This window comes from Syngnathus leptorhynchus, chromosome 4, assembly GCF_054491065.1.
Source record: "Syngnathus leptorhynchus isolate UIUO chromosome 4, UIUO_Slep, whole genome shotgun sequence".
Lineage (NCBI taxonomy): Eukaryota > Metazoa > Chordata > Actinopteri > Syngnathiformes > Syngnathidae > Syngnathus > Syngnathus leptorhynchus.
The window spans coordinates 5,650,925-5,669,043 of record NC_141198.1 but is presented as its reverse complement, the minus strand read 5'-3'; the positions used below and the strand labels follow the sequence as shown (position 1 = coordinate 5,669,043).

At 41.8% G+C, this 18,119-nt stretch overlaps 1 protein-coding gene across 3 annotated transcripts in view; it reads left to right on the top strand.

The window, feature by feature from the left end:
* Positions 1-1,144: 1,144 nt before the first annotated feature.
* Positions 1,145-18,119, top strand: part of cux2b (cut-like homeobox 2b) — an 82,383-nt gene continuing 65,408 nt past the window's right edge. The window contains exon 1 of one of the 3 annotated variants that reach the window (XM_085910397.1): positions 1,145-1,207. In XM_085910397.1, coding sequence (XP_085766523.1) covers positions 1,145-1,207 — 63 coding nt within the window. Of the gene's footprint in view, positions 1,208-1,257; positions 1,921-12,124; positions 12,185-18,119 lie in introns of those variants that run through there. The other 2 variants (XM_085910398.1, XM_085910399.1) reach the window with 2 other exon arrangements.

Genomic DNA, 18,119 nt, shown 5'->3' with positions numbered 1-18,119 from the left:
ATCAATACAACTAACTTTGGTATGAATATTCTCTTGAAGTTTTAATGAAAGTAATGGCACTAGACGTCATGTACATTTCATTGCCTTTGACCCCGTGGTATCAGCAGGGGGAGCACCTATCATTTGTGCAGCGTATGTCCAGAGCAATAAAGAAGGAAAGCCCTGTAAGCCTAAATGAATAATTTGACAAACCGTTAGCTGACCGTCTATGCTCACAATAAGCATATCATTTAACTCTGCAAGCAGGCTTTTTTTTTTTTGCCTGGATGTGAATTCAGCTGCTAAATACAAACATCGGATAGGCTTCATTAATACTAATACACATAAAATAAGTGATCAAGTTGCGAAACATTTCATCTCATACAGGGGAGATTTTGGAAATATGAAGTGTGTGTGCGTGCGTGTGTGTGTTTTGCAATCCATGAACAGATCTGCACTCGATTTTTAAGCAGAAGTTTCAAATTCGAAGATTTGCAGGATGAAAACTCACATCAACATTTTTAGTCATGTTATTTACTTGAAATTTTGGATATACGGTGTATAAATGATCAATTGTTGTGGAGGGATACTATTCTGTAAAATGCAATTAAACTGATAAGCAAACTAATACTTTTTTTTGGGTAATTACGTTAACTATAGGCTATTACTTGATAGGACGGGTCAATAATGTATTTTATTGGCTACTCCCATGTAGAAAGTGAGCTTCTAGAGAAACAAGTGGGCTTGGCTAAATTCCCTGAACTGCACTGATCTACTCATCATCTCCTTCTCTCCTTTCTTCAGACGCCATCGATTAACCACGGGCTTTACGTCAGTATTGATAACTTTGCCAAAGCAAAATTAAGTTCAATTGTCCAGTTAATGTTGTGGACGGACGGGGGCTTAGCCCAATCAGTCGGCGTTTACTTTTAAAGTGGTGCTGCCAAAATCTACTTTACCCCCCCCCCCCCCTTTCGTACTACTTCCAAACATTCGAATCAGACGTGATGACATACATATCGGTGGAGTCGTGTTGTGTGTTTTTGTCAAAGTGGCACTCGTGCCCATAAAGGCGCTTTAACTGGGGGGGGGGGGGGGGGGGGGGGGAATCCAGCCCACATATTTATTGCAGCCACTGAAAAAAATCTCCTCAATATCCCCCAAGATGGCCGCCGATGTAGGATCGATGTTTCAATATTGGAAGAAATTTGATCTACGGCGGCTTCAGGTTAGTGCTATTTTCCTCATTTCTCGCTTTATTTTTCCGGTGGCAACTACTCTTATGTGCATGGAAGTGTCACGGGTCTTTTTAGGTGACCGTGAGAGTGAAAGCAGCGTGCTTTGCATCGCTACTTATTAGAAATTGATCCGTGTTCTGCCTTTGTTCGGTTCAATCATTGATCAGCGCGGAGCGACCGCGGAGCAAGCACAGCCTCAGCGAGCCACACCGATCTGGGATCAGCACCGCGGACAGCACTGTAATTTTTTTTTTTTTTGCTTTTTCTGGCTATAATGTCGACCGTGAGCCGCTCGCACCGCCGTGCTCACATGTATGGAAACTTTTAATGCGCCGTCGAGTCGCTTTTCTTGCATGGTAACTTTTCACACAGCTTCGTGTTTTATGCAGTTTGGCTTGACGGACGTCGCGGTGCTCTTGGCTGCACCGGTCTTTTGCTTTAACCCATATTTAACGTCGTTTTTTTGCTGCTTGCAGGCTGACAAGTTTTTTTTTTTAAGTTTTATTATTCTCTTTACGAAGGCATTTGCTTGTACTGTTACATTTGACGGAAGCACGCGAGGACTGGACATCGAGGTTTGCCATTGATCAATAAGCAAACAAATACGATTTGGGGGAGTCGTCTTTGAAGCTCTAAACGATCATCTGGTGGACTTTTGTGGCACAGAAATGTGTCTGATCGGCTAGCGTGGGGAATGTGGCAGGTGAGCACTAGTTTGTTTTATTGCAGACTGACATGTCGTTATAGCTTGATCACACCGTTAGACGCAAAGTTGAATTGTTAAACCACAATACCAGGCGGTTTTGTTTTATGCATTTTTTTTAATTTTTTAAAGAAAGCATTGTTGGTTGAAATCATCAGTGGTTTCCGCTGCCCTCCCTCTCGGATCCCCGCTCCCCCGAAGCCGCATAGGGCTGCTCGTGCGGGGGGTCGGTGGGGGCTGTGTAATCGTATTCCCCGCTAATGTTTGTAAATCAGCCTCGGCCGGCGCAAGGGCACCATCTCCGCCGTCTGACTGATGTCGTGTATCATGACAAATGACAGGAGCATGGCAGCCCACCCCCTCGCCAAAGCCTACCGGGCAGAAACAATCACATCTGGTGTGTAGTGGTGTCGTGTGTTGTTGCAGCTCCTGGCCGCTGGACCGCCCTCTCTTCCGGGCCACCGTCACACGATTGTGGCTGGCTCTCACCTAACAGGATCAAGAAATATTCATCAGCCTTTACGATTTTTTTTTTTTTTTTTTAACACTGACTAGCCTCGTAGTGACATTCCCAGCTGCCCCAGATCCCCCAACCTATCATTACAGTCTGCAAAAATAGTATTACCTTAATTATCCTTACAAAACATACATTACCTAATCCTATACAAGAGCTTCACCTATCGGCCCAAAATATGATCGCTTGCACTTGCAGCATTTAATTAGATTAAAAAAAAAAAAAACGGCAATTTTTTTTTTTGCATCAAATAATCTGCCTTGCCATGCTAATAATGCAAATTTATTTTAGATTGTTAATTTTTTTGGGCAAGGTTTGCAGAAAATACTCTGGTACACTGGGAGATGTGTTAAATGTGTTGTCTCATAAAGTGGCCAAACCAAAATTAGAAATACTGCAGTATCAAACTACAACCATAATAATAACCATTGAAAAGCAAATGTGTTTTTGAAAACATAGCGTTATTGTTCTTGCAAATATTTTTTTTTTTGATACAACTCTGCGAAACAACATTGTGCACCTCATGTTATGCCAATGTATAAAAAGTCTTACACCGTTCCTCAGTCTTGATTTTTTTCTACACCGTTTGCCATATTTACATTTAAGATGTGAATGATTGCAGTGGAAAAGAAATATGTTGCATTCTGTGAGGCACATGTAATTCCCCCCTGTGACATGTCACTTTTGATGCAGAGCAGTTGTACTCATCATCATCATCACTGTAAAAAAAAATAACTGCAATAATAAGAATATTGTTCAATGAATATCTCTCTGTCAGTACAAATAAAATCACTGACATTTTTCCACCAAGGCGGCAACTGTAATGCATGAGATCTGTCTCTCCTTTCACAGACTTAAAGTAGTGAGTTACACTAAAGCAGGAACTCGAGTGCAAAATGATTACAGTATCCTGTTTCCTTCTACTATTGATTAAAAAAAAAAATCCCTACTGTAAAACTGTTTGAATCCAGACTTACAAATTATTTAGGACTATGATTATTGTCATTTTTGCCAAGTAGAGACATGTACTCATTAATATGGTTGATGCAAGAAGAGGCTAGTAATACTAACATTTACTAGTCACTATTGAAGTGGTAAAAGCAGAGTGGTAAAAGGACAACAAATATAACTTTGAATTGTGGACTGTTGAGTTTCGGTTGTAATTCAGAAACGGATTTACTAATCATCTTATGAGTCAGGAGAGTTTCAAAATTGTCGTCCGTGCTGCGGATGTATAATATGAATTAAACTACTTTAAAAAGCTTTTATGCATTGCAATTCAAACACTCTGTGTCCTTGGGAATGAAAATAACCATTGCCCTTGTCACAATCAGCGTTTAAGGTTTGTTCAAATTGAATTCATGACTGAGCTGTTTTCTTGCACTGACGCGTGAACAATTTGAAGACTTTATTCTCACAAACCATTTGAAGATAGCTCAGGCACTGTACGATTTGCGCACATTGTTTTATTGCAGTTAAATTTGAGTCGATTGTTATTTTTTTTCACCACATGCATAATCATTACAGCAATTGCACGACCCCAAATGCCATTCTTGCGTTTATCGCATGACAGTCGGGGCTATTTATATCAGCAGTTAACGCCGCAACATTTACTTTCTCATTATATGAAGTGTTGGCACAGTAGAGTTGTGCCTCTGAGTTGTTTAGGATGAATAATTCACCTGCAGGCTGATGAAAAGAGGGCACCGAGAGTGAGAAGCTCTGAGGTGGGGTGACCTTGGTTCCCGCTGGCTTCAGGTCACCCGGCCGTTGCTGTGGTAATCATTCACACCGGCCAGATGGCATTTCTGTGGGCGGGCACGAAAAGGACAGGTCAGGGTCTCTCCTGCCAGGCCGAGGGAAGAACCCTGGGCCAGTGCGGTAGCGGGAGAGAGAGAGAGAGTCCTTTCTAAAACTGACAGGGTGTGGTCGATTTCACTTTTGATGACTTTTTGGCTCAGTTTGCATTCATGTACAGTATGGATTTGAAATACTGCATTTATTTAAAACGCATTGTATCTGCTTGCACTCAGTGCCTCCCCTTATTTTCACTCAAATCCAGCCGTCTGTTGTTTCTCGTGATGTGTGCCTCAATAATTTCTTACCATTTCTTGACCCATGTTTCCGTTCTTCCATGAATTTAAGAAGGGTTCTTTTCGACCACAAACAGAAGCGGTAGGTACTACATTCAGCATGACTCAGTTGCCCTGGTGTCAGCTCTAATCCACACACATAGACAACAGTATTGCCAAACAGTGAAATTGCTTTGCTGCCTGTGAGCCTGGACGCCTCGACTGCCAGCCCGCTCTGTGAGCTGTATGCCAGTAGATTCCACGCACACACATGCACACCCAACGTCCCAATCTCAAATTGGCTGTGAAAATCACTGTGTGTCTTTCATTCATTCATGCTTTAAATATTTGTTTGCTGATACTGTTAATGTCACATGTCTCAGTGTAATCTCATTGTAGTGGGGAGTAAATCTGTCTGAGCTCCTCCGATGGTGTATTATTTATTCTAATGACTGTATCGTTTGGTTTCCAAGCTGAGCTGGCTCTAAAAAAGCCTCAAAGTGGCTACCGTACTGTGTTTTTTTAATCCATCCTTCACAACTGTCTCATGTTGGCAGGTCTTTGGAATGTGTCGCAGATTAAATGCTGCTTTTAAATGTAAACGCACTGGCTCGAGTCCTCTTATAAATGTATGCCCCCTCACTATCACCACTACTTATTTGACTCAAAGGGTGGGCCATGTCTGTCACAATCTGGCATCCTTTGGGCTGGCCCTCTTTTCTTTTGACATTACCAACAAAGGAAAACGAGGAAGTAGAGTTTTACACAACCATCTGGGGCAAATTGAGATGTGAAATCCAGGAGCAATAACCCCAGTATATATAAATATATATAAATACAGGGAACATTAGAGCGTGAGAGGAGTGAAACAGACTTTAGCGTTAAGCTGTTTAACCTCACTGTGTAGCATTAGTGGTAGAGACTTCAAAGCAGATGCTTGAGCGTTGGAAGACGAATGACAAATGGGTTTAGAGAGAGCTACGCTCAGCATTCACACTTGAAGACTAGGCCTGTCATTAATGTCAGCTTAATCACTCTGACCTTCCTTCAAGTAGATTTCCATACCTATCCATTTTAAAAAAAAAATTTTTTTGCCATGCTTCTGCTCCTGTCTTCACGCTGCTGTATGTGCGGTGTTTTGATAAGCTCCGCTGTGATGACATTGTTTCTGAAATCGTACCGGCCACATTTCTCACAAGTTATATTTACACAGTTCATGTTTAAACACAGTTTTAAACAGCTCAACAAAGACTGTAAAACGTATAGCTCCCGCTTTGCAATATAATGTGGTGTCCGGTATACCCAAGTATCTGCTGTTTGCTATTCATGAATTCACCTATAAATAAGGGGGACTGGGACTGAGCTTTACTGTGAGTTGTGGTTTTATGCAAATAATTGATACTCCCCCTAAAAGCCAGAATTGTCTGTCATAAATATGTCACTTTAATAGCCTTTCAAATGCATGCAATCATATTCAAACATACAAACCCTTACATACATACACAACATGTAGTATCCCCACCTATATATTAACACTTATGATGATGATGATGTTGATGGTGATGAACAATTGCTGTTGCGATGCAATCAGTTGTACAACAATGAACATTTGATTGCACAGCCATGCAAATTGAGCAATCTGATCAATGAATCAATGAATCAATGAATCAATCAATGAATCAATGAATCAATGAATCAATGAATCAATCAATCAATCAATCAATCAATCAATCAATCAATCAATCAATCAATCAATCAATCAATCAATCAATCAATCAATCAATCAATCAATCAGCTTTATTTTCATGACCTTTTTCCAGGCAACGGACGATATTTGTTTTGTTGATGCTGTGTTTGATGATAATGTGCAACATTGCAACCTGGCCGGAACCATAAGAGTAAGCACAGCCAGTGGGGCAACGTTCCGGTCGTTGTTGTAGGAAGCTAACATGCAGCTAGCGTCATGTAACAATAATGTCTTCAGTATGGACATATTTTAAAAGTGGAAGCTGGAGGTAGTACAACAGCGTCTTGCAATGTGTGCAAATTGAGAATTTCTTGTGGCAGATCCTCAAAATCAGTCAAATCTGATGATTGATTTTAAAGAGAAAAAAAATATTGACTCTCAAATTGGGTCACCATCCCTAACACCGGGGCTGACCACTATTTCTGAGAACAACCCAGTTACAAATACCACATACTTAAACGTTTACTAAAGGTTCCATCTTTTCCATCTTCATAAGTATTTTCGGCTGTGTGGCTTAAGATTGTTAGATAATATACACTACATCAATATTATTTAAAGTTTTTGGAATGTGTTAATATGGTCGTCCATTACTTTGCTGTTTAATGTCTTGAAAGTTTCAAAAATAAATAAAAGCATACTAGTTGGCATACTCTTACATTCCCTATCACTGATCTGATTACATCAATGATCTAGTTTTGAATGGTCTGCCATATTTTCCGATGTCTCAAAGCAGTAGCTCACCCCCGCCCAGCTCAAGCGTACCCTTGGTAGATGACGGTGCTTCACTGAGATGCCTAATTTTTTATAGCGGTCTTCTGCTGCCCTGAGGCGGAAGCGATTGCTCTGCAGGAGTAAATAACCAGCTTTAACAAAACTTAGGGGACACATTAGTCTGCGGGAGGACTGCTTTGTAGTGGTAGGGCGGCCTCTTCTTCTCTCACACACGGGCAGTAGGAAGCATCAGCAGAGAGGTAATGGCTCATCGGCATGAGTATAAAACGGTGGCCTCTCCCTGTCGACAGCCGGCCCCCCTGCCCGGCGAGTTCATATCGAGCTGTGTTTCTCCACCGCGGCCTTGGCTTTATTTGTTTTTACCAGCTGACGCCAGTGCACACATATTGAGCACCAGTCCTTTCTTGTTCATATCACAGGCTTTCTAACAAAAGCCCCCGCCACCCCACCTGCATTGTGTCGCCGCATCCCGACCTACCGTGCCTCATCTGACCGTAGCCGTGTTCCACTTGATTTTCATTTTGGCCATTTCATTCTTTCTGAGTCATGGCTGCGTGTGTTCTTATGTTGCTTGTCATGTAACGCATGATAGCATAGTGTGATGGGTGGCTACTTCTGGGCCCAGTGCACTCATGAGATCAATGCTTCTCTAACCCTCGCCAGGTTGTCTTTGGGGACCTCGGCTGCTCTCATGTGTTGATGCTGGAGTGTGTTTCCTTTCCCATACAGGAGAAGCAGACCAGTGCGTGCCAGCCATGTTTGTAAGATGCATGGTGGTCTTTTGTGTGTAGGCCACTTATTATTATTATTGTTACAAAGCTACATTTCTACAGTGTAATATAGAAAGTGTGCTATGGCGAAAAGCTGATGGATGGGACTAGGTTGTGTCAGTCCCCCCCCCCGCCCCCCTTCACCGCCACACAGCTAATTACTCTTTTATTCATCTCCAACAATACGAGGGCATAGAATAAATCTGAGTCATGCACTCGTGCAGCTTCAACAGAAAGGTGTAGACTGGGGTCCTAAAGCGAGCGAGTGGCTTCAAGAGGTATAGTTTATCATTTTTAATGGAGAGGAAGAGGAAGTAAAGACGTGAAGCGGGGCTTTGTGATTTATATGTCGACTCGTTCGGTGGAGAAAAGAGCAAGTCCACACTATCTCCCGCGTCCTTGTTATGAGGCACTCCCACTCAAATTCTTGCCCTTCCACATTCTTGCTTCCTCTCCACCAAATCACCCCTTTGTTTCATCAAAAAAAAAACAAAAAAACCTCCAGGGGAGAATTTCGTAAAAATGCACAATTCTGTCAGTGAATACTAACAGATGGTATGCAAAGATGCATAATGCATCTCTTCTCTAGCTTTTCGGTGGAATAAATTTGGTTGTTCCTCAAATCTACAACACCAATGTCATGTCTCCATTGTCACCAGTTCATTTAGTTTGGGCTATGGAGTATTGACAAGGGTTTGAATCTTTTAGCTTTGCCGTCGTGTAATATAGACCTTCAGGCTGTTCTTTAGTTCTGCTTGGTCTCATGAGTGCTTTCTAGACCTTGTAAGATTAATTAAATATGCAAGGGAAGACTGTAAGCGGGTCACTATTTTTCTCTTTTAAGTGTGGTAATAGAGGTTCCCATCACATACACAAAAACATTTCAAGACAAATGAATGACTGTTAAGACACTTTTATATCTTTGTCAAAAGGTGAAAAAGGAACAAAGAACTGAATTCAAGAGCCCCCAGCCCCGCTCCACCCCGATTTCCCTCGTTAGCCTCCTATTGCAATCCTCCTGTAGTGTTTTTTCCAGATGAATTTTATGATATTTTCTTCCCTCTCCCGCTCTCCCATTTCTTGCTCTCTCACTCCTCAGCAGTTTTCCCCAGACAGGTTCCACAGTGTTTTAGAGGGGATGGATTTAATTGCTCTGTGGGGATTGGTTGGCTGTGCTGGGCTCGGCTGTTTAATTAGTGTACCCTGCCGGGATTGGTTTAATGCTTCATGATCTTGAAATTGTCTGATTGTTCAGCCCTCTGGGGACTCTCCCTGCCTACATAGACAGCAGGTTTAGCTAAACATTGCTCCAGGCTTGTGACGGTGTGCCCTAAGTAACAGAAATTTGGGAGAGAGTTGCGGGGTGGGGGTCAACCTACAATACAAACAACAGGTTAGGCAGTGGAAAGTCATGTAAATTTGATAGCGTTGAACAGATCTCATTGGAATGTTTAGCCTTCCAGTGTTTAATTCAAACTTGATATTATATTTTGAAATGACCCAATTCATGTTGTTCCAATATTTAGACCTGGGCTATTCAATTATGATCAGGTGGGACAAATGTTAAAATCAATAAATGATAATGAACAATTTCAAATCAGTATTGATGGTTTTCATTGTCAACTTTACAATTTATTGTTGAAACTGACTCCCCCCCCAACCCCCCCAATGTTGCCTGTACTGCGTTTTTTAGCTTTGTCATTCATGGTATCAAACATTGGGAATTTTTTAAAATCCTGCAAACCAAAATACTCTGCGCATCTCTTGAATGCGATTCAATTCAGTCAGGCTGGGCCACTCGGGGGCCGGTTCTGGGCCGCATGTGGCACGGGGGCCTCAAATTGAATATTGCTGATTTAAACTGTGCTCGGTACTTCTAGACTCTTGCTCCATACAGCCAAAGTAATTTGCTATTCATGTGGATTTCTGCTTCCTCCAAACTTTTGGAAGCATTTTTACTCTGTGGTTTAAATGGATGATGTTGCTTGTGCTGTCTTTTTAAACATGGGCAGCATCATCTCATGACGATGTGTAAATTATGTGCCTGGTCACCTTGAGTTAAGGGAGCTGCAGAGATTACATTTGTGTAAAAGGTTTGGGGCGTGTCTGTGTCCCTTCAGTGGCCTTCCACAGGATGCCCTTGATTCTGTTCAATCATGGCAGTGTTTTTGACCTCAAGAGTAAATGTGCTTGGCATCAGATCACGGATAAGGAAGAGTGTGGCAGTTCAGTCCAGTACAGATAGTACTTATTGAAGGCTAAACTCATTCCGCTTCATCAAACTTATCGAGCCTTCGCTTTCAAAGAAGTCAACCTTGAAGTGCATAAATCTCCATTGGCTGGTAATAAGAATATGGTCCTGCCTCTGCCTGTTTGTCCGCTTCGACAATGATGACTGGATGTTCTTGTGCACGTAAGGCCCGGTACGCACCAAAGACAGTTTATCTGTTACGGGCCCCAAATGCACTTAACAGTTTGGGTTATATTTTGTGGCTAGCGCCGATCATCTCAACAGATCACCACTATCAACACTGATTTCGAAAGAGGCAACGTTTTCGCATGATCACACCTCATCTCTGTAAGGCAAAGAGCAGACACTTCAGGATACGTGACAATGTTACCCGAGTGAAAAGAACCAACTGTGTGAGTGTTGTAAAATGGCCAGGTCCTCAATAAGAATTTCCTTAGAAAATACTTCTTGCTATCTGTTTAAAAAAAAAAACATTAGGTAGGGCTTAATTTGTTTTATTTACTGCTGCTTCTTTATTCGTAAGTCAGCACTTCTTTTATTTGCTTACATTCCATTGGCGTCATAGTTCAGTTGTCTCAACGCTAGTTGCCTTTCCCTACACACATGAAGACTTTTGGTTGTAAATTTTAAATGTATAATATTTATGAGGGTCTGTATTACTGGGACAAATGCACTCTCAACATACCTCAGACAGAAGGACAATCTTATAAGGTAATCTCACAATATTTTAGCGGCTCTCTGTGTGATTTACCTTTTTTTTTTTTTTTTTTTAAATATGAGCTTATGCTTTGAGGAGTCCTTCAGGTAGACATCCAACTTGTGCATTCTGCTCCTGCTGACTAAATCGGGATAAACCCAGGGGGTCATTTTTTTTTTTTTCTCTTCTATGTTTCCTATGGTGTTTACATCATTAGAGACCTCGGGCGGATGCGCATGATCACCAAGGCGATTGAACACATGGTAACTGAGCTGCTCCCAAATGAGTCCCACCCTGATTTCCATCCACTCTCTCTGGGGGAGATGCCCTGATTACTGAGTGACTTTGTGCTGGAGTTGAGGGCCCTCTCCAGTTGTTTGTATTGTTCTGCACAAATCAAAGTTATGCTGTATGGACGATCTTGCCGCTCTGCTATGTTTGACCCCAGAATTTAAAGATGTCACATTGGATATTTATCTCGTTCATTTAGGGAGGATTGTCATGTCATTTGCAAATTATGGCCTCAGGTGATTGTGCTGATCTTTGATACATAATAATACAGAACTGGTTCTCATTCAAAAATGATATTGCTGTACCCCCACCGCCTCTTGGCCACGGCTGTGTGTCCAGCGTCCGTCTAGACGTGCGGCGTCATTAACCTGCTGCGACCTCTCCCACTGTTGAATTGGTTCTCATATCCCCTGAAGTCTAGCCTCAGAAGCTCCTCCTGTCCACAGGGAGCTGGGGCTCCTCTGGACCGGCCATTACAGCCACTAGCCCCTACCGTAGGCTTTAATAGGCCGAGTGGCCGGAGCATCTCTCAGACTGCTGAATAATTCAAAACGTCTGGGCAATGTCTAGTCCCAGGGCACAGGGGGATGTGAACTGGGGTGCAGGGGCTCCACCGAGGCACAGGGGTTAATAACAGGTCTGTCAGTAGCTGCTCAACCCCCCCCCCTTCCACTCTCCCCGACAATACACCAACCCCCTCCCCACCTATGAAACAATCCTATTCAGTTGATTAGATTTTTCAAAATGGATCAATTTTTAATCAGCGGAGCATCTGACTATGGTCAATACTATTGTGGCTTGGAAGACCGTTGCTGGACAGCTGTCTTTATTTGTTGGAATGTTTGCTTTTTTTTACACTTCAGAACAGCAGAGGTGAGAAACAGTGAACTCAGACCACGATAGCTTTACCTTTTTGCCATTATGTAATTACTATTTAGTTTTATGTGACATCACATCTGCCAATTTCAGTGCTTTTCTCAGACGACATTTAGATCAGTCATGGTATTTTCCTGTGCAATTGTGCATCGCTCTAAAGAGATATGGCTTCTCCATTTGCATGCACATCTGTAGTATGAGTAAGGCGCTAAACCAGCTGTAGTGCCAATGTTCTTTTTTCATGCGACTGTGAGAATACCCCTTCGCTGTAAATAAAGACGAGCGCCTGAATTTACAACCAAGTCATTTCTGAGGTAAGTCTCACACTGTAATAAATGTGTATGCATGGGGCACTACTATACAGCAAATCAACATGATGTCTCCCACATATGTAATTTTCTTTTAAAAATGTATTTACAACTATATATATATATACATAAACAAAACGGTGTCTTTTTAAGCATTAAAATGTTGAGCAAGGTCAAATAATGCAACATGGTTCAAAATCAATAATGTTCTGTCCTGATGGGAGTAAATCATTTATCAAAGTCAAAAGTATAGATCAATAATATCACAACACATAACACAAGCACATTAGTTAAATGAGGAAATAAAAAATACAAGCCATGCTAAATATTCAAAATATTTCCATGTCATAAAAAAATCTGTTAAAATCTGAAATACAGTTTGTCTCGATTTTCAAAAGTCAGAGATTGAAATAATATGTGTAAGAAAATGCTAAAAGGATGCTGAATAATGGTTAGCAGCGATGGGAAAAATACGAATGTTACGATGTATCGAATTGTTGTATTGGGGTATTTTATTCGTATGTAGTACCGAGTCACATTTTTGCTCTTGTGAAATTTATTTCACTTCTGTCAACATTTCATGTAAAGTCACTTAGATATGATCTTAGATTTTTTTTTATATTTTTTTTTCCTACACTGATCATTGAAATACTGCTTTTCTTCCTTGCAGTTTTAGTGTAGAAGTAGTTTCAAGGGTGTCAATTGACCTTTGCTCTCCCTTCCTCAAATAGCCTCGTTTTGGGTTCAAACACATGTAGTTCGCTTTATCACGCACTTATGCTGAATCAATCAGCGCTTAGCTTTTGTTATGTCGAATTAGGAATGAACAATTCGGAGCCAGTCACCAGCTGTGGTTTCATTTATTCTCTATGTCGCTGTTCTCTCGTCCTCTGACCTTGAGTATCTGGGTTGTCTGTTTGTCTATTTAATATGCAAAGGTGGTCATTTGGGGAGTCATTCCGGACCAGTGTAAACCAAGGCGCTGCAATGATTATCTGCCGCTGCTGAGGAAGTGTCCATCATTTTGTTAGAACAGCCGTGCTCATCTCTCGACGCTCCCACGCCCCAAGTCTTATTGTTGCTCACATCTTGTCGAGAACTGACTCTGAAAAGCACCCAAACAACAACCAGAGTAAATATACTGTAAGTGGAGTTACTTAATGGGAGATTTTGCATGCTTAATTGCCAGTATGGATTGAAGGTCCATTAAAAGACATCAGTGTCTTGGAGTACAGCATACAGTTTGAAGATATGTGAGATGGATTGATCTGATAACTTCTTGCCTTTCCTGTCTCGATGAAGTAATTGGAAACACAGAGTGCACTGGCAGTTTTAAAAAAAGATACACAAAAAAAAGGAGCTGAAATATTGTCTCAAGCCAGACAGTCCTCTTCCTATAATTCTGCACAATTTGGTTTGATCGGTTGATGCAAGCACGACTCTGGGTGGCACCATATCTGCCCTGAGGGAAATATTAGTGTTATTTATGAGAACCTTTTTAACCCTAGCTCAATAGCAGCAGCCTGATGGTCAGTGTACAGAGGGACTCTCTGGCAGAGGAGGGGGGTGGACCTGGCGTCAGCCGTACTGACAAGCTCTTATTTACCGTCTAGATCTATGACTCATTTTATGTACCTAATCGTAAAGCACTGAGATTTATCGAAGTTAACGGGACAGTGGGGAATACCCCACGAGACTGGCAGATTCACTCCACCTCCTTCTCCAGCTCCTGGGTTCACTTTACCTGGCCCTCGACATATACCGAGCGGAGGGAAGGCCCAGCCCGGGCCGGGGTTCGGATCAAGAAATCTATATTTCAGGCACATATAGACAGTCGATTCGTTTGTCTCATAAAAACAAGGGCAATAAAAATGGCACGGGCTAATGGATGACTGTAAGAATTAAATGCAGCTTATTGGTCAGACGGCGTGACCTTGTGCGGGGCCTAAAGAACACCAGCTAACAGGTCTATTTTGCAGTAGATTTGTTGAGCTACCAATAAGCAGCATCAATAAGAACAACTTTCAATACCTTCATGCTGGTGAATTTTTCTTGGTTTTTAATATCCTGTATTGGTGGTGGTAGTGGGGGTGGGGCTGACATCATCAGTGAGCATTATACAGTATATGCCCTCTCCCATTAATATCAATGGGAAGAGCAAAAACAAAAATGTATTGTAATACTCCCTTTGTTCTGACAGGATTGCTATCTGCCACTGCTGAAAATGAGAATCAAACTTTCATTGTTGTGGAAACAGTTTAATCCAATCACAATCTGATGTAACAAAGTGCCGTAATATCTCTCTGCATGCATAATTGTAGCCGACTTAGCCCTGTCACTTTAAATTAACCTCTGCTGCAACAGGAGACGGGCTTCACTAATCTGCCATTGTTAGTTTTGGCAGTGTGTAGCAAGTGCAAAACATATCTGGCAGTTAGTGGCAAAGTAAAAGGGTTTAGAATGACACTGGGACTTCCATGTTGTTTAAGCTATGATCGTCTAAATGTAATGATGCAGTGGTTCTTGGATTTAGGCCGTGGCACCAGTGGATGTGAGGATAAGGGATTCTTCGCCCAACCATCCCACCTCTTCTCATTATGTCGCTCAAACTTTTTCAACTCCAAATTGGCAAACAGTTTAATCCCTCATTGCACATATGCTCACACTATGGCTCATTGTTTCATCTTCTGTTGTGGGCTATTAAAATGTTTAGCAGCCAATTTGAGACCATTGCGTCGGTGGTTATAGTGTCAATGGAGGGGGGGACCTGAAGAGGAAACTCTGCCAGCTGACCCCACACCGCTCACAGAGTAAAGCAGCTTCTGCATTTCCTTCAAAGCCCTTGACTCCCATGTCCCCCTGCTGAACGCAGCTTTGTAAGTTAAAACAAAAAGCTGATTGGTCCCTCTGTCAACTTCCCCCCTCATCTCGGCCGCCGTGGATGAAGTCTCAGCCCCGGAGACAAAATAGCTCAAATTTCTCATGTGCTATGCCATTTTGTCAGTTTGCCTGTTCCACTTATTCAGTGTTTTTTGACTTGCTGAGCTTGAGGGGATGTGAGTGCCATTTCGCACCCAGATCTGAGTTGTGTTGATTGAATTAGACAAAGTCGGGGGATAATTAAGAACCGCAAGGCGCTGCAAAACTGTCTGCTTGGTGAAAATGAGACGCTGCCACATCAATGAGCGAGCTGGCTCTGCTTGATGTCAGTGGTGGGTTATATCAGTTGACACCCTTACCTCCTTTCCCTTTAATGTTTCTCCAAATATGATTAATCATACACCGTGAACCCATTGCTTCTGACAGACTACTGCATTTCCACAGCTTTGTTTGTTTCAATCCCAATTCAAAGCTGCCAAGTGCAGTTTATGCTATAAGCACAACCCCAAAGAGGCGCGTCTTGAGGTTAAATAGAATAAAACCCAGTGTGCAAGAAATGATATCTGTCCTCAAAGTAACTTACAAAGGTCTAATTCCTGCCTCAGTCCAAGATTTATCGATTTTTAACCACACAAAATCACCAAGACAACTGTTGAGATATGATGAGCCGAGTATAACTTGAGGGTACGTATTTTGCTGTTTGGCACAAAATCTTTTGTGGAATCACTTTCAAATAGGTCATGTGCATTTATTTGGGCGTTCACTCTTTTTATCGATGTGGGCCATGGCTTTTCCAGTGCCGGATTGGTAACGTTATCTCGGGGTATTGTTGAATGGTATATCTAAGGCTCAATGAATTTGACACTCGTGGATGCAGAGAGATATTTTTATGCAAGAGTCTGACTTTGTGTTTGTGTAGGCCAGAATGTGAAAAAGGACCGTGAATGTTGGGAGCCCCCCCCAAGGGGTTGGACTCTAGGCAAGAAGGGTGGAAGAGCAGAGGAACACTGTGTCAAAGGCTAATTTTCAAAGCCACTCACGGCACTCATCTCTCACTGTGAAGTGGCAAGCGTGGCAAGTGGCTTGCGCGTTGTCATGGATACTAAGGCATGGGACCCCCAGAGATCGGGAGCGGGGGACGAATGGCTGCCCCGTCTATAGGATTCCTGTCAGTTATGACCTGATAGATGGCAATGACTGCTCATTTGTCACATTGTAATTGTTCTCAGCAAACATACAATACCCGCTCGTAGCTATAAACGGTAAAGTGCTGCTAGGCTAATTAAGTGGGGCAAAGGAAGAATTCACTGATCCACTGCGTCTTCCGCTTACAGAGACAATGGCTCTGTTGTCCAAGCTTGGCGGTTTGAGTAGAGGAGAAAAAGTGCAGCCACAAGAATAAACCGAGACAATCATAAAGCAAGCGGCAGTCACTTCTCTGTATCGATGTGACTAGGTGGGGGTAAAGTCTGTGTGGAGTGTTGACAACAGGACTAGGTCGAGCAGTGAATTTCCACCTCGCCTCATCTCTGGGTCCTATGAAATGGTGAAGGAGAACAATAAACTATGATCATAAAAACACAAGATGCATAGCTGAAATTAGGACTTGTATCTGCTGTGCTCTAAAATGGCCACACGTGCCTGAGCTGAGATGAGTACAAATGACACTGTGGTACACAAAATTGACATTTGTTCTTTCTTGTTTTGGTATGAGCTCTGTATCCGTGCTATAACGACTGGAAATGGCCTCATGCCATACATGCATTCACTCTGGATTTTTTTGAGTGCTGGTCATAGAGACAATTCGGAACGTTCTGTCAAGATACATAGGAATTGACCTCGGGGTTCCCCTTGTGTACGCACTTTTAGTGAATGTACCCACTAGTTGCCATTGATGGCATGCTGCCAGGCATGAATATGCAGAATTCTCAGCTCAGTTCACTTTTTCTTCATTTAATCATCTTAGTTGCCATAGACCCAGCTCCTCCACTGCTCATTTTTTTTCCATCCATGTGGTATAAATCCTGCCGACTTGCACAAGAACAGACTAATAAAATAGCATGTGCAACTAGTGTAAAAAAAATTATCGATCCATTATGTTTCATGTTCGTTACCAAAAAAGGACTCCGGCCTACTACGGTTTACGGTCCTCATAAAATTAGGCAAAAAAAATAATAATATATATAAACCTTGATTAATTGGTAACAACTATCTTTGAAGCTGTTGCATTTTAAGGGTAGAAAGAACTCACTAAAAATGAACACATTAAAATCAAGTTGTTTATTTTATCTCTGCAGTATGTCTGCAAATCTGGTAATTGATTGTCAAGGAAACAAAGTCAAAGTGAGTGAACGTTTGACCATGCAGTTGGACCACACTTTCTGAGAACCACCCCACCAAATTATTGAACAGTATTTAACAGTTGATATGCTTGGAAAAGCTTTTTGAAGTTGAGATTTTTTTGCAATTGAATTTATGATGTTAATTTTATGGTTAAGTTGTCTTTTTGTGAAAGTTTGACATTTTTGTAACATAGCTCGTGTCCTGGGGTGCTGAGGTACCTTTTTACCCTCCTGATTGTTTCTTGAAGAAGAGTAAAGCCTATATTGCTCACCTTCCATTAATAATGGATACATTAAAAGACCATTAGGCGTAATTGTTGTAGGAAATGCCAACTCTTACTTTCAGAAATTGCTAGAAATGATTGCCCCTTTGGCACTTGTATGGGTCTTTTACTTTAAATATTATTCAGTATTGCCTTTTTTTTTTTTTTTTTAAACAAGATTTGACCTCGATGGCAAAATCAAATGATGACTAACGGTGAAAAAGAAAGTCTGAATTGGATAGGATTCTTCTTTTTTTTTTTCTTTTAAATTTGTTTTGCTTGTTGTCAGCTTTCTCTAAGCCTGAGTTAAGTCTGATAGCTGAGCAGAGGACTGTGACAGGTAGTTGAAGTGATCCATATGTGGTCTGCTACGTTGTCTTGTGGATTATGCAAAATGCAGCAAGGTGGTTTTTCAGTTTGCTCTCGCAGTGGTTTGTCTCCCAGAATGTCTGAAGT